The 17,308-nt window shown below is 43.5% G+C and overlaps 1 protein-coding gene across 1 annotated transcript in view; it reads left to right on the forward strand.

The window, feature by feature from the left end:
* Positions 1 to 17,308, forward strand: part of cpeb3 (cytoplasmic polyadenylation element binding protein 3) — a 43,894-nt gene that overhangs the window by 7,838 nt on the left and 18,748 nt on the right. The window contains 5 exon segments of the mRNA XM_042065752.1: positions 1,241 to 1,325; positions 11,990 to 12,046; positions 15,027 to 15,050; positions 16,741 to 16,834; positions 16,836 to 16,909. Coding sequence (XP_041921686.1) covers positions 1,241 to 1,325; positions 11,990 to 12,046; positions 15,027 to 15,050; positions 16,741 to 16,834; positions 16,836 to 16,909 — 334 coding nt within the window.

Genomic DNA, 17,308 nt, shown 5'->3' on the forward strand with positions numbered 1-17,308 from the left:
TTGGTGCCTGCCTGGATGTGATTGTGTTTATGCAATCCCACAGTCCACTAGTCACAGGAATATGATTGGCCGTTCAACTGAACGAGAGCCAAAATGTTCGGTGTTTATTATGTTTGAATGTGTGACCAACATTCTGTTGTCATGTCGCTCTGCAGGTTTGTGCATGAGCAAAATCCCTTCCCAGTACTGCTTCCTGATAGAGCTACTTTAGAACTTGATTTTGACTTTCATCAGTTCATAATATTGATATTGAAAATTCCACTGAACATCTTAAAGGGTGTTTGTAACACCTTAAGGGCCCTATTATGACAGTCTAAAGTGCATGGTCACTGGTGAATGGTTTAAACAAAATTTGGGGTTTGTCCAGTCCATATTGGGTGTGGTTTAGTTATGAAATGTTATGAAACGTCCGGCGCAAGAAGGTGGGCCTTCTGTTTCTTAATCAGTCATGGGTGTGTTTTGGGCATAACGTCATTCAAACCAATGAGAGTTAGTTACTTTCACTATTGACGGACAATGGGTTACCATCGAAAACATAGGCTGGAAAAAGCAACACTTAATCTAATAATGTTCGAAGGACTGAATAAAACAACGTTTATCCTCCAGAGGAGTTTCATATATGTTGTGACGGTGCATCTTCAGCTCTGCTCTCGCCTAATCACTTTTAACAGTCATTACCAATTTGCAAATGATGGTGAATAACTACTCATTGTGAGATGTATTTCGTAATATCTTTATTCTAATTATGTTTCCCATTGTAATCGTGTAATTTTGTAATTTTTTGCATGGATGTGCGCTGGTCTGCGTTCATGGATGATAGAAGGATGGTGTGTTGTGCACCCGTCAAAATCACTGTTGATAATGCGCTCTTAAAATAACATATAAACAACTCACCATGGACTTCTGACCAAGTTTAATTAACGCGTAATGCGTTTTACGTAGTGTATGATAGCGATTTTTAGACAACGTGCCAGACCTCTCCCTAGGTTGTTCATTGCCACACCTCCTGAAAATAATCGAAAATGCGAAAATAATCTTTACGCCGGGTGGAAAACGAGTTTTCCGCCATGCGCTAGGTGCAAAATAGGTGCCTAAAGGGTTTGTATTTTGCATTGGTAAATGCAACATGTTTAACACGCAGTGTCTTGGTGAAGTCTTGTACACAGGCTCTTGAACGTGACTCTGACCATCAAACCCTTCAACCTTTAAACTCTGTTCCTCTTTTTGTTTTTCTCTCCAGGACCGGAATCGGCCCTTTGATCCATTTAACTTGCAAACTTTGGAGAATTCCTTAATGGATATGATAAGGACTGATCACGACAAAGGTAAACCACACCCAGTCGGTGGCCCACCAATGACTATCGCTGATATTATATGGAGGAATCATTTTGCAGGTTAGGAATATTCACACACCCTTGCTTATTTGTTCTTTTTTTGGCTTCATTAAAAATCCTGATTGAGCCTTTTTTGTTTCTTTTGCTCTATTTTGGCTTTTAAAAAACACCATTGATTTATTTTTGTTGCAGCAATCATAAATCATTGTGAATTAACCACTGGCCTTACCTGCAAAATTGTACATGTTGTGTTTGTGTGTCAGTGTGGTGTTTGTAGCACTTTGCTTCTGTCCTTCTGCTAATTTGACCTAGTGATGATTTTCTTTTCTTTTGCTTTTCTGTCTCTGCTGCATTGAGTTTGGGAAGGGGTTGTTTTATACTTGAATTTGAATATGTTTGTGTTGTGAGCAAGGTTAATAGGCAGTCTCCCTAACAGGTTCATTTGGTATTGAGTGTTTTTTTAGATAGTTTTGTTTTTAATGTATATTTATGTCTTTGGTATACCTACATTGCCATACAAACTTGGTGGCAATGGTTAGTTTTTGTACTCATGTAGAAGGGAGAGATTTGAGGAAGATCATGAAGGAGCCTTTTTTGTGGAATCTTACACCACTTCACTGTCACATCAAAGGGGTACAAATGATTCAGCTAATCTTTTCAACACTGCCTGCAGTGGCTGGGAAAAAATGCATTTCATTCCCACAGGTTGACAGTCATTTGCATTAAGAGCAAAACACATCTGATCTGCACAGTATATTTAGGGTTGTTATAGAGGTGTTATAGATCCATGAAATAAATTCAAACAGATCTCCCCGTCATGTCAAATCAGTCCTGAAAGCGATTAAAGCCAGCAGAGTTGTGTAAAACAAGAGCTGTCTTTTAAAACTTAAGTTTCTCATTGGCCTTTGGAAGTAGTGACATTACTATGGTGGTTGTTTGAGTCTATTAAAATAAATAAAAAGAAAAGGACGTGTGTGTGTGTGTGTGTGTGTGTGTGTGTGTGTGTCTGTGTTCAAGTGTGCATGGCCTGGGGTGGGGGTTAGCGTTCACTTCGAGGCCTGCAGGTTTGGTCTGTTGCTCTCATGCGTTGGCTCTGTTTTTCCTGTCCAGCGCTGTGTTGGCACTGCGTGGCCACCGTGTTTTGCCCAGAGGTCAGTGGGGTGGCCCACTTTCCCCCCTCCCTCCATGTTGGCTGAAGGTAGACAGGGCCCAACTAAGAGTACGGAAATGGGAATCTAGTTGCAAATCGGCCGGGTGACCGCAGAGATGATTGGCAGCCAGATGTGACCACAATCTAGTCTTGCACTGTTTACTCCCCCAATCCCTGTCAACACTGTGGATTGTGTGGGGTGTGTGTGTGTGATGGGTTATTACATGCTACCATTCATGGTTATAGTAGTTTGACCACTTTCTTCCCTGAGTTGCTGGTCAGCAGATTTCACAAACCTGGTATTCCTCAATGGTGTCCAGACAACAAAGCTGATTGTGCTGCTCTTGTAATGCTCAGTTCTCAGGAGAAATTGATGCAGTCGTATGGAAACTTGTGTGGAAGACTGTAACCCACTTAGGAGGAGCATGTCTGAAACGTGAGGTTAGGGCTCAGGCATTTGCCATCTACTTGCCGAAGGGCCAGACAAGTTTGCCATGGTCGTTATTTTCTGTCTTATTTTTTTTTTCTACTTGAGTGAGCAGTGAGTAGGTTTTGGGGGATGGGAATGGATGAATGATGGTGAGACAAGCGCAGACAGGCTTATGGGTAAAAGGGTCACCTCACCATGAAGGAGGCCTTGAGCTCGGGTATGATGAGGAGGACTACTGCTGGTCAAGGGGGCTTGTTTTGTTTGTGTGTGTGTGTGTGTGTGTGTGTGTGTGTGTGTGTGTGTGTGAGCCCCTTCTTCTGACGAGCTTGTGTGTGCAAGAGTGAGAGAATGAGCCCCTTCTTCTGACGAGCTTCTGAACACTCATTAATCCGATTGGAATGGAATGCGTAGGGGAATTTACACTTTGTTTTGAAGGGGGTCTGCAAGCAGGGCTGGGTGAAAGGGCCTGCCCTGAACAAATGCTCCCTTTTTTAACCCCCCCCCCCCCCCTCCCAACACTATCACCATCACCACCCCCCACCACTCAAAACATCTACTACCATACACTGCAGCAGCTCATAGATGGCCCCAAAGAGGGGTTAGCTCTGCTCACGTGCAGAGAGTTAGGCCTCTGGAAGCCCACTGTTACACACACACACACACACACACGTGCACTTGAGCACAATAGCCCCTAGTGTTGATATGCATGCATGTTCGCTCACACTCTCACGTAAACAAATCTGTTTTTCCCCCTCAACCTGGCCTCATGTGACTGCTCTGTGCCAGTTACACATCGCAAAAGCCTGCTTTATCTGCTTAACGTGGAGCTTTTAAAAAATCATAAGGCTTGACATATTTATTTTCCCACCCGTTTAATCGAAGCTCTGTGCTGCCTGGTTTAGCAGTACTACGTCATTAGGGGGGTGACAAACGATGTGAATTTACGTGAAGGAGCGGGGATGGGGGTGGAGGTGAGAACGTCCGCCGTGACAAAATCACACTGTGGAGTGTGTAAGGTTACAAGATAACTAGTGTGTGTGTGTGTTCCACTACACCATGTCTGGCCTGGTCAACAAGCCCTGAAAATGTAAGGGAAAGAAAGCCACCCCTGCAGAGGAAATGACCCCCACCACGCCACCTCTCTGGCTCCTGCCTCCCCATCAGAAAGTACAAACACTTCAGACGGGAGAGGTTAGGAAGAGCGGGGGCCAGACAAGAGGATGCTGTCTGTCAGAGCCGACTCGAGCCAGTGCTTGCTGGCGGATGACCCTGTGATCACAGACTGTGGAGTCTGACATGCATGAAAGCAGGACCAGCCGTGGTTGATGCAGTCACTGACATGCAGGATCAAGACATGCATGCTCCTCCTGGCTTTGGGGACTTTTGACACAATGGCGTCTTTTTAAAAATGGTAGTCGTCAGCAAGTGGAACTATAAACAAATCGGCCCCGTTGTGATCGTAGTGCTCCCCAAGTGTCATGCCATTCAGAATAAAATTCTGAAGGGCCTTCAAACATCAGCTCTTGAATGTAAATGGAAATTAAAGGTGGATGGCAAACTAGAAGCTTAGTTTGAATGGTGAACTGGAGGAATTGTAAAGTGAAAGTGAGAACTAGAATATGGCACTCATTAGAGTGCATAGCTTCGCCCACCATTTCTTTCAGATCTGTAACAGATCCTCAGCCAAGGAGGTTGTGTATTTCACCTGAGTCACTTTGTTTGTACATTTGTTAGTTGGTTGGTTGGTTTGCAGGATTACGGAATAAAACTACTGGCCTGATGTTCATGGAACTTAGTGAAAAGGCTCATGCAGGCATCTTCTAACTGCCGACATTAGTGAAGGCTAAATTGAAGCCTTTAATATGCAATGTGAGTGAGATCTGGTCCAAAATGTAATTACTTTTTTCTTGTCTCAAGCTTCTTTTTGGTAAAATCTGGCAATTGTTTTTTTCTGTATTCTGCTTACAAATAAACAAACAACCAAAGCATGGATGACTACCACACTTCAAACTTAAGCCTTAAGAAAGCTTCTATATCAACCTTAAACATGGATAAACATGTTAAACATGCCATTCTAAGTGTGTCGATAGATACAAATGCATGGATTAAGCCTGTAACAGTGTTCTTATTGTGCACACATTTCAACTGGTGGCTATCGACTGGCTTCCTTAATCTGCTCTAATCTTTAAAAGGAAGTGAGCTTGTGTTTTTATCAAGAGGTCATAAGCCTCCCCCTTGAAGTGCACAGAGTGGAAACAACTGGCCATGATTCTGCATTTGCGCTTTCGTGTCACAGTTGAAAGTGATAATGTGACACTAGTCATCTACCCTGCACACACACACACACACACACACACACACACACACACACACACACCTAACCGGACCCTGGGTCTTGACATTATCGTCTTGCCTTTAGGAGTAGCTTGTACCCCACCCCCAACCCCGGCACTCTCGCGTGCAATTTTCTTTTCCAGTGGCCATTTATAGGAGGCCCTAACGTGCTGTTTAATGTGGAACAGAGGCCTAAGACGTGGTCTCCGCCAAGTCCAGGAGAGCTCCAGGTGTGAAGCCGCCCCCTGTGCAGTCACCCACAGCTCCTGTTAACCCCTCGCAGACCCCCCTGACAAGGGAAGGCTCTGGACTCATCTGTCATCATGGAGCACTTGATCAGTGGTGGGGGGATTTAGTCTGCCATTTCAACAGGAACTTGTAGAGAGAGAGATGTTATCTCTCTGATAACTGTAGCTTGGCAAAATGCTTGTCAGTCACCTTGAGTTGAATAGTATCTGTCTGTTAGCTCATTTACATTTTGGATCATCAAACTGTCGTTGGTAGCAGGTGTAACATGAGGCATCACATGCTAACATGTTGGCGAACCAGATAGGCACAGATAACCGTTATTGTGCCGGCTCATAGTGGCAGGGATTAAAGGTCTTGGCTCCAGTCCCTTGACCTCATCTCCACAGCTGTGAAAGCACACACACACACGCACACAGTCATCAGCATGAGCAGTGGTTGTGCTTCGGCCATGCTGAGGCCTCCCCAGGCTAAGTGGGGAATCTGAGGCTGAGAATAGCCAGCCCTGTCTGTGAGGAAATGTCACTTGCACAGCGCTTTGTTGCCCTGTCACTGCAGATGCCATATGGCTGGAGATATTTCTGTCCATGTCTGTCAGTGTATATGTGTGTGTATTTGAATGAGGGGAAGAGATTGTGTGTGGGGATTTTTAGGGTGTGTTACTTTGTCTTGTGTGTGTGTATTTGAATGAGGGGAAGAGATTGTGTGTGGGGATTTTAGGGTGTGTTACTTTGTTTTTTTAATCATAAAAAGGTGTGGTGATGATCCCGGCCCCTTAAGAAACAGCCACAGCTTTGGCACAGACTCCGGTGTTAAAAAGAAACATTGAGCTTTGGCTCCCGACCAAATTGCTCACAATGCAGCACACATCTTGAGCAAGAAGCAAGCCACACTGTTGAAGGTTCATTCTGGAAGTTTCCATAGAGGTTTTGGCAGGCTTTCTACTAGGAATCTAAAGACACAAGACAGGATCTCTACCATTGCCATTGTCTTGTCTGGCAAAAAGAGGCTTGTGAAAGATTCATCCCCAGTTTGACAATTTTTTTAATATGTGATGTAGACTTAAGATAAAGTGAATATAAAGTGCATTTATTTTCAGACAAGCAACAAGATGATTCCTGCTTGTTCATTCATTCTCTTGAAATGACTGCAGGTGACTAAGTCAGGAGTTCTGCAAACTGATGGGTTCTTTGTTAGGCATGATGCTACTGTGAGGTTTGTTACAAGAACAGACTGATAAAATTGGGTGTGCCCACAATCGTGCCCACAATCCCTCCCACTGATCTGTCTGGTGTGGCAACACCTCTGCAGTGTGGAAATGAAGTTGGTGTGTGTGGCCACCTCGGTAACACTCCATAATAAGGTGCCATAATAAATAGCAAACTAGTAATTACCTAACCCTTTGTTAATATTTGTTAATTGTTACTAACATATCTATTTGGCACAAGTTAATAGTTTTTTCATCATTAATTAAATATGAGTTGTTTGCATAAAATCTATGTTAATGTTTTAGCAAATCTATTAACTAATATTGTATTAATATGTGTTAATAGTTAACTAAATGTCTTTTTGGCACTAATTAACAGTTATTTCTTACATTATTTAAATGTTTATTTACAAACTATATGTTAATAGAAAAGTTAATGACTTATTATTATTTAACTTATTGTTAGTAAACTGTGCTTCTGCCTATCCCAATATGAACCACTCCCCATAGGACCCTTACCATAGATAGATACTTTATTGATCCCCAAGGGGAAATTCAAGAAAAAAACAGAGCTACCTTGACATGCTGCCACTCTTGTTGGCACCGGAACCGCTTGCAATAAAGTTGGTTAAGCTTAATTAATATATTAGTAGTATATAGCTATAAGCGTGGGGCCCCTTATAATAAAGTTGGTTAAGCTTAATTAATATATTAGTAATATATAACTATCAGTATGGGGGACCCTTATAATAAAGTTGTTTAAGCTTAATTAACATATTAGTAGTATATAGCTATCAGTGTGGGGCCCCTTATAATAAAGTTGGTTAAGCGTAATTAATATATTAGTAATCTATAACTATGGGACCCTTATAATAAAGTTGGTTAAGCTTTATTAATATATTAGTAATATATAACTATTAGTCAGACGGTGAAGGGAATGAGACCAAAACTGGCTTATCACATTTATTACTTTAGGAAAAGTTAAAACAAAACATGCCTTCAGGCACTGGCATACATAAAACAGCATCTGCACAACCAAAATAAGAAGTAGTTGAATGGGCTATATGTATGCATCATTCCTATACCATCACTGTCAGCTAGCCCTACTAGCAAGGGAGACATGTATGCAACGTGGAATGTTCAGGTGCACAGAACGACAGTTTATTAATATTCTGAGACTCACTAAACACTCACAGACATAGACCATACGGAGGTAATGCATAAAGATAATGCTAAACTAAATGTACATTCATTTCCTGCTAGACTGAATTGCACTTTCCATGCACACTAAGCTAAACTACACTGAAAGCATGAAAAGTTGCTAGCGGAGTTTACAGCTAGTCACGTTAGCCTTAGTGTGTATGAACTCGTGGTCATAATGAAAACATTAATAAACGTTCTCTAAGTTGCTAGAATTGAACCCAAATCCTAACAATACATGTAAAGTAATATAATACAGGTGGTATATTACAAAATGAAAACAAAGTGGGGAGTGCTTCATACACTCAACCTACCCAATGCAAAGCATACCGCTTCTGTTCGGCTATGACAACAATACAAGGACAAAACGCAGCAGAGCTGCAGTATACCGTTTCTCCAAAGGGGGCTCCAAAACACCAATCTCAATAAGGCTGCTTAAAGGGGTGGTTCAGGATTTTGGACATAGGACCTCATTTCCAAGTAAGCAAGTGTGATATTTATCAGTGGAGACCGTTTTCAACACGTTTCATCAAGTCCTTCTAATTGCAGAGTTCGTAGGTGCTAGGCTAGCGCAAGTCAACGGTATGTGCTAGCCTGCCACTAAAGACACTCCAAAGTACACCCGAGGCAAATAAATTATAACGCCAGACTATCGATGTAAATGTCTGTATTGACAGTGTTATTTCTAACGTTATTCTATCCTTGCATTTCAACGATCGCATTACATTTTGAGGGACTAGTTTCTTAGTAGCGGCGGAATTATACTTGCTCCGGTTAGTAGTACTGCGCCGAAAAGTAAACAGTAAAGCGCACTCCAATGGGGATACCTAGTAGTAGCCTTGGTAATATCAGTCCGCCGCTGAGTTGCAAAATGACTACTAACAACTTTAGGGACCAAAGTATAACTATTGCAAAGCGATGCAAGGGTAGTTGTATTTTTTACACTATTCTATTAACACAGACATTTACATCGATTGTCTGGAATTTGCCTCAGGTGTACTTTGGAGTGGGTAAGACTGTCTTTAGTGGCAGGCTAGCACATACCGTTGACTTGCGCTAGCCTAGCACCTGCAAACTGCAATTAGAAGGACTGGATGAAACGTGCTGAAAACGGTCTCCACTGATAAATATCACACTTGCTTACTTGGAAATAAGGTCTTATGTCCAAAATCCTGAACCACCCCTTTAATTACGGCGAAAATCACATACAAACACTAAACTACATTTCTAACTCTGTTACACCCCCCTCCCCTGAATTTCACCAAATTCACCAAGCAAATTCACAAAGCAGCAACCAAATAGTACTTCCAAAGGCAAAGAGTACACTACTTTCAAACACTAGCCAGAGGGTCACAAATTATATGACAGCCAACCACAAAGATATCCAATAAGGATGAAGTGGAAGAAGAGGTGCACAAACTCTCACACAACAAACCACTGGCAGTAGGGTGCCTTATACACCCCACAAGACCATAAAGCCATAAACCATAAATTCCATAAATTATCCACAAAGCTAATCAGAAAAGCTAGATAAATAATAAAATTTCATTAACTTTTATATTAGCATATAGTTTGTAAATAAACATTTAAAAAATAAATGATGTAAGAAATAACTGTTAATTAGTGCCAAAAAGAAATTTAGTTAACTATTAACAAATATCAATACAATATTAGTTAATAGATTTGTTAAAACATTAACATACAGATTTTATGCAGACAACTAATATTTAATTAATGATGAAAAAACGATTAACTTGTGCCAAATAGATAGTTTAGTAACAATTAACAAATATTAACAAAGGGTTAGGTAATTACTAGTTTGCTATTTATTATGGCACCTTATTATGGAGTGTTACCGCCACCTCATATAAACATTAAAATGTGTAAAATAAGTGTAAAATTGGCATAGGCCTATATAGCCAATTCAAATTTCTGTGCTGTGTAGAGTATGTTGTCATGTTGTATTTTTCATTAGTCAGTAGTTTGTTGCCGTCTTGCCATACTGTGTGCAATAGATGTAAAAGCAACAAAAGCTCTCAGTCTCAGCCCTCTGTCTCAGTAGGGGAGGTAGTATTGCCACCGATTTTATAAAGCCTCTGTGTCGTTTAAATGCACAGGGCAACCCTGCAGTGACTTGGCATAGGTGTGTGTGTGTGGTGGTGGGGGGTGGGGTGGTGAAGGGGATTGTTGGGGTGTGTGACTGCTGTAGGCGGTTGTGTGTGTGTGTGTGTGTACTGATTCAGCAAGCGGGTTTGACGGCTACTATCTGCCGACATATGGTTCACACGGTTTCACATGCACGCCCCATGCTGAACTAACCAAGCAGTCAAATAAGAAGCAGCCCTTTGTTTCGGGTGGGAACCTAACTGACAATTTTGTGTGTGTGTGTATGTGTGTCACATTAAACAAATTATCAACACAGGCCACTTGTCCTACTTTTGCTGCAATCATCAATTTACCTGTCTGAAACACCCCAAACTCTGCGTGTGTGTGAGATAGAGAGGCTCGTCAGCATATTAGAATATTAGAAGCTCAAAGAGGCTCTTTAGCTCAGTGGTTCTCAAACTTTTTCTTTCATTCCCCACTCTGCCCCCTTGATCATTCTCGAGCCCCACCTGTCCCTCATCGCTCTAAGAAAATGGTAGGTCAAGCTTAAAATTGTCAAATTTATTGAAATAAAGACAAGTTCTAAATATATCCTCTTCAACAGAGTTAAAATCAGCTGGTGCTGCAGATAGAATGAATAAATAAATACATAACACACATATTTCTGTTTTCCAGCAACATATTAGGAAGCATAGGCCATTTTACAGCATTGTACAATCTATTCAATGAAATACCAACACGCTGCATTAAATGGATCCATAATCCAGTCATACTGAGCACTGCTGGTTGGGAAATATTTTTGAAATAAACTTTGCAGGGATGTAATGTAGGCCTACTGTTTAATACATGGGATCACAAGAGTGCCTCCCAATCAGACGTTTCAGCGATTTCGCTCAGAAATCTCAAAAGCATAATAGTGAGGTAGGTGCGGTAGGTGAGGTAGGTGCTTATATATCAAATATATCGCTGAGATAGGCCAGCTTCGTCAAGAAATGTTCATTAGTGAACGTGCTTGCAGATTCAAACATGCGTTCTTCCTCCAAGAAGAGGCGACTTGGAGCTCAAACACGTGCGACAGCACTTTACCTCAGGAAAGCCACCTTGCCTCGCTGTGAAACAGTACAGCCTTTTGGTCAGCTACCATCTCTTCGCAAAGTGCGGAGAATAGACGCGCTTTTAAGGGCCGGGTTTTGATGAAATTCACCACTCTCACAACAACAATCAAAATCTCATGTAGGTCGGGACTACCTTAGCTGCCTTGACACGAGCGCTTCCCTGTTAATAACACAGTGCGTCCATTGCACATCGGGTGCTACGTGGGCCCAGGCTACAGATAAAAAAATAAATAAAAAAACCTGTTTTATTGACCCACAGTTTGAGAAACGCTGCTTTAGCTGGAGCCTGTGGGGGGGTCAGTGTGTCTGGAGTGGCTGACTACAGTCCCCTCTCTGTGGGCCGAGTCCAGCCGAGCACCCCCCTCCCCAACCAGGCACACTGCAGAGCTCTCCGCATTTTTTATGCACCGCATGAGCTGATGTGCCCGGACACACTCCGCCAGTGCAGGGCTGCTTGGCTGGGCTGCAACAGCACTGACATGTTGGTGAAACAAGTAGATGGATAACTGGGCGGAGTGGTGAATCATGCCATTACCACAAAGTGAGGCAAAAAGAAATAAACACGCTCTGACTGACACACACACACACACACACACACACACACACACACACACACACACACACAAACAAACAACGCTCCTCTCCTGTCTGCCTCAGAAGCTATTTAGCTGTCAGTCTGAACCAGAGTAGGTGTAATGTACAACAGGCCCATAAAAGCGAGCAGGAAGGGGAGAGCCAGAGGAGAAATGGGTGAGGTAATGGTGTGGGGACATTCCGTCTGTGCTGCATGCTCAATGAGGGCTTTGCTGTTAACACATTTCTTGTTTTGTTTTGTCTGTTTGTTTGTTTGTGCCCTTTCTCTAACAGGACGCATGGGTTTGAATTTCCCCCACCCAGCAGCTGACCACATCATGCCCCTTAACAGTGAGTGACCTTTTAATAATTATTTACCCTCTCTCATTTGATCAATTTCTCTGCCTTTGGCTGTCTTTGACTTGTTACAATAGAGATTAGAATGTGGGAAAAAGTAAGTCACCCTCTCTTTGCTATCTTATTTGATTACACTCATCATACACTAGGTATGGTTTTCAAGAGATCTACGATGTTGGGTTTCAGTAAAGGAAGGCCCCATCCCTGGCCCCACCGCCACCTTCTCCAGCCCCCCCCCCCACACACACACACACACACACACACACACACACACTCGTGTAGCCCTTAGATGAGGGCCTTCACAGTTGTTGTCCCATCCCTGAGGGTGAGAAGGCCAGTGGTATAAATAGAGGACCTGTAAGACTATACACCCATGCTGTCCTCAGGCAGGTGGCAGAGAGAGCAGGTTTAAGGAGAGGGGTGGGGGGTCAGGGGACACCCATGATAGGGTGGGGTCGGGTGGGGTGGGGGACAGGGGGTTGCCATGTGGCTCTGAGGAATGCTGGTGAGCTGTGGAAGCACCATGAATGGAGCCAGTGGTCACGGCCATGTAGTTTCCTTGGTTGAGCTCTCTCTCTCCCCAAGATCATAGGTCTGAGTCCTCAGCAGCAGCGGTCTGCTGGCCTCAGACAGGCAGGGCCGAGCCCTGTTAGGGCTTGAGTATGTGGTTGGAAGAGGAGGAGGAGGAGGTTGGTTGGTGGGGGAAGCAGGTTTGTTGGCCGGGCAGTGGTGGTGATATCACTAGGAGGAAGCGGTGTGTTGGGATCCAGGGCGCAGGAGCACAGCAAGGGAGCAAATAAACAGCAGGGCCACTTAACGAGCACTTTCCCTCCCGATCCCTCTCTCTTTCTCTCTCTCTCCCTCCCTCCCTCCCTCTTTCTCTCCTGGACTCCTCCGCTTCCTCCTCCGACAGGATGCTCTGTCTGCTTTATAATGAATGGAGACGAGCTGGAGAGTCTCTCCCTCTCCCTCTCCCTCTCCCTCTCCCTCTCCGTCCCCTCCTCACCACTGTGGCTGCGGCTGTGGTTTGGACACAGTCTGGGCCTCGTTAAATCTCCCGACGAAAGAAGGAGGGCCCTTGCAGTCTCTCTTTTATATATACATTTCTTCATACATTAACAATAAATCTGCAAAGGGGCAGATCTTCTTCCCTCGCTTCCCTTTATTTGTTAACTTAGTTATTCTCTTTGTCTATAAGTTATTAGTGCATGTGGTTTGAGAAACTTTAGGGAATTCACTGTCAGGTTTTAATTTCCCTGCTGTGCAGAGAAGCTGTTGCTGTAGCAGATCCACAGTGAAATATGGGTGAAGACTGAAATGTGCTGTGGCTTGTTGCGTCCCCAACAACGCCGATTAAAATCTGACACACACTCAGGCCCCAGGGGGAAATTGCGCTCGGAGGTTGACAGTTATGTGCCGGGGAAGCACTCCTAAGTGCCTGTGCTCTTTCTTTCTTTCTTTCTTTCTCTCTCTCTTTCTTTCTCTCTCTCTTTCTTTCTTTCTTTCTTTCTTTCTTTCTTTCTTTCTTTCTTTCTTTCTCTCTCTCTCCTTCTTCCCTTGCCAGACGGTTCAGTGTAGAGGAACTGCTGAGGGGCAGAGGACTGAAAACTGGGGCTACTGAGATCATGAGCCCCCCCCACACACACACAGAGACCAATATGTTCCCTCTGACATCCTCAATGTCTCCCCTGTTGGTTTCCTCCATTTCCCCCCCGTTGGTGTTGATTATGTTTCTTTGTGAGGTGGAGTTTTGTAACAGTGAGTCATCCTTTTTGTCCCTATCCAACGGTTTCTGTCTCACAGACCTTTCTCTTGTAGAGGACACATGCACACAAACACGCACTTTGATTCCACTTTACAAGTCATGTTTCATCAGGATTCATTATTCATTTTTGAATAATCCAGTAGATTAAATCAGTTTAACAATCTATTATGGGTTTGACACTGACACAATCACACACACACAGACACACACACACGCACGCACACACACACACACAGCTGAAGTAAACAGCAGCTAACGCGGCGTAACTTGTGTCCCAGAGGAATGTGGGCGATGCGTTCCTGCGTCTCCAGCAGCAGCACGTGTGGCTCCCCTGGGGATTTCTCGGCGTCTCCCTCCGAGCATGTGTCCACCCGATGCAGATTTACGTCTCAGTCGACTCGGCCGTCTGTCTTTTGTCAAGGGAATAGAGTCATGTCAAATGGTGTCTCAAGTGTAGAGTATGCAAATGAACTGTTTATGAACGGAGTGACTGGTCGCTTATTTAGCATCTCGCTATGGTCTTGGTCTTACTGCCCCAGGAGTGGAATGTGCCAAAACAAGCATAGTGCACAGGAACCTGTAAACCGGAGGGGGGGAACCTCATGGCTTACAGACATGTGAGAACCTTTTGGTTTCAGGGCTGCATGCCTGATTGTTTTTTGCTGATCTGTATCCACCATGTGATGCCATAATAATGGCAGTCCTCGTGGCTGGACATGCCCTGCCCCTGTGACCTGAGATTGGAGCCTGATTGCAGTGTGTGTGTGTGTGTGTGTGTGTGTGTGTGTGTGTGTGTGTGTGTGTGTGTGTGTGTGTGTGTGTGTGACAGGCCTCTGAATTTCTGACCACAAGCCTGTTCCCGTCTGAAGGGGGACAGCCCCTAACAAAGTATGCCTGACTGTGCTATCTCTGTGCCTTGGTCATTTTTGTACTGGTTGTCTGCCCACAAAACATATATCTCTATCTCTCTTTTTCTCTCCCAACACCCCCCCCCCCCCCCCATCCTAAATTACTCTCCTCTTCTTTTTCCCCTCTCCTACTCTCTAAACCTCCTTTCATCTCTCTCTCTCTCTCTCTCTCTCTCTCTCTCTCTCTCTCTCTCTCTCTCTCTCTCTCTCTCTCTCTCTCTCTCTCTCCCTCTCTCCCTCTCTCTCCCCCCCCCCTCTCTCTCTCCCTCCATCCCCTTTCCTCCATCATGTTCACAAGCAGCCAGGAGCTATGGCCGCAGAAGAGGTAACCTTGTCGCCTTTCCTCTGTCTTGTGCTTGCTGAGTGGGCTTGGGAGGGATGTTAATCTCTGGTTCCCGCGTGTTTGGGTGTGTCGCAAGAACCTGTGATTCGTAATCTGATGTCAGAACATAGCTCTAGTTTCATCTACACAGTTGGATGAAATCTAATGATTCCATGCTCCTTTTGGTTTTGTCTCGTGATTTTTACATTTTAATCATCTGGCGAACGGGATGATTTTTAATTCTCTAGTACCTGTGTAACTGCATGCTCCTAAAACACTGCTATGTGCCGTTGTCCACCATTAGTGTAAAATATTATTAGTTTTAGTTCCTCCTGCATTTCATTGGGATTGGTTGTGTTTCATTTCACTTGTATTTTCCATCCTCATGTTGGAACTGATTTTGTCCAGACCAACATTGACAACCACAAAAACACTTCCTTACCATAGGCAATGTCCAAATCCCTCACTGAAGCAGTGTTGTGAGCATGGAGCTTCTCAGATGTGACTAATTTTTTTTAACATTTAATTTCTTAACAGGTGTTGTGGGAATTGTGGCCTTGCACACATTTTTTGCACAGAGTTTTGAACTAATGCTGTGAATGGTTAATAAAAGGCACTGCTACCATTCTCACTTCTTTTGACACCTCTGCAGCAACAGATGCTCAGAGAACTGAGAATGTGGACTTGGTCAAATGGGCCGCTGCTATGTTGCGCTATGCCGTGTTCATATAACCTCTCTAAGACACTCTACACAGTTTTTCGTCCTCAGGCCAAAAATGGCCATAGAAAACATACGACAGGCAGTAATTTAGCAGAACATCAATTTAGGTTTTCACCATTCAAGGCTAATCATATTTCAACATGCATTCTGGAAACACATTTGGCCTTGGAGCAGGATTTGATTACAGTACAATAATAATAGGCTTCGCTTGCTCCGGCTTTATTGTAATGGTGGTTTTCATTAAGGTCTCATTCCCTGTCCATTTTTTTAGGCATTTTTTCATTAGATGCAGAAGGCTGAAAGAGCCTTGAGTTATTTTCATCTGGTGAACTCTGACCAGTGTTAAATATGTGGACATATAAGAAGTCAGAGAAGCCATGTCCAGAAATGGTGAAAACGAACGCTCACTAAACCCAAACAAAGCAGTGATCTCATTTCCTCTGTATACCTTAAACAACTTAAAATCTGACCTCTGGAAGATACACACATAAATGTATGATTGTAACATAATTCACTTAAATCATACATTTACTGAACTTGAAATTGTAATCAAAATAAACATTCTATACAATGAAAAAATACATCAGTCATGTAGAACACAAATCTGAAATTGAAAGCAATCAGAAGATGAATGCATATGTTTGTAGGCTATGTCTTAGAAAGATAGAGGTACTCCTCTCAATTCGGTATAAGATTCCTTGGTCTTGTGGAATTTGTACTTTCCATCAGTCACTCTTTATGTGAACTGTTCTAAGTGAACATTTTCGCAACTGCCACATCTCTCAACTCGATGTACTGTCTGGCTCATTACCAGACCTGCTTACGGCAAATGTTGTTGTGCCTGTCACATGGGTTCATCTTAATTCTAATACCTCACCTCTTTGCTTCTTCCCCTGTCTCACTCTCTTTATCTCTCTCTCTCTCTCTCTCTGTTCCCTACATCTCTCCTTCCTCCGTCTTGCCGTGATGCAGGTCGTTCTTCACTGTTTCCCTTTGAGGATGGCTTCCTTGACGATGGCCATGGCGAGCAGTCGCTGACGCCAGGGCTGAGCTCACCAACAGCGTTGCCAGAACGGAGAGAGGATGGAGCGTTACTCCAGGAAGGTGTTTGTCGGAGGCTTGCCCCCTGACATTGATGAAGGTAGGTCTTCCATCTCCCGTCACTGTTGGACAAGGCATTATCCATGTGCTCACAACTCACCATCTTATGTTGCCTGTATTCATGGATATTGTCTTAGTTGTAGATTGTGGTATACTGACTGTGGTCTTAGTTGTTGTCACAGCTTTTGTGTCCATTTGCATGCTTGTTTGTTTTTTTTCTCCCAAATTAAATTTGGAAAGGTTTAGGAATTTCACAGATTTCACAGATGGCATGGTTTACTTTCTGTGTGTACAGCTGTTTGCCACTAAATGTTAAATGAAGTCAGACCATCCAGCCACCCCCCCCCCCCCCCCCCACCCAAGTCCCAATTCACACGCAGATCATCTGGGAAAATACCTCACTCATCTCAAATACAATACCTCACTCATCTCAAGTCTT

This window comes from Alosa sapidissima, chromosome 16 (assembly GCF_018492685.1).
Source record: "Alosa sapidissima isolate fAloSap1 chromosome 16, fAloSap1.pri, whole genome shotgun sequence".
Taxonomy (NCBI): Eukaryota; Metazoa; Chordata; class Actinopteri; order Clupeiformes; family Clupeidae; genus Alosa; species Alosa sapidissima.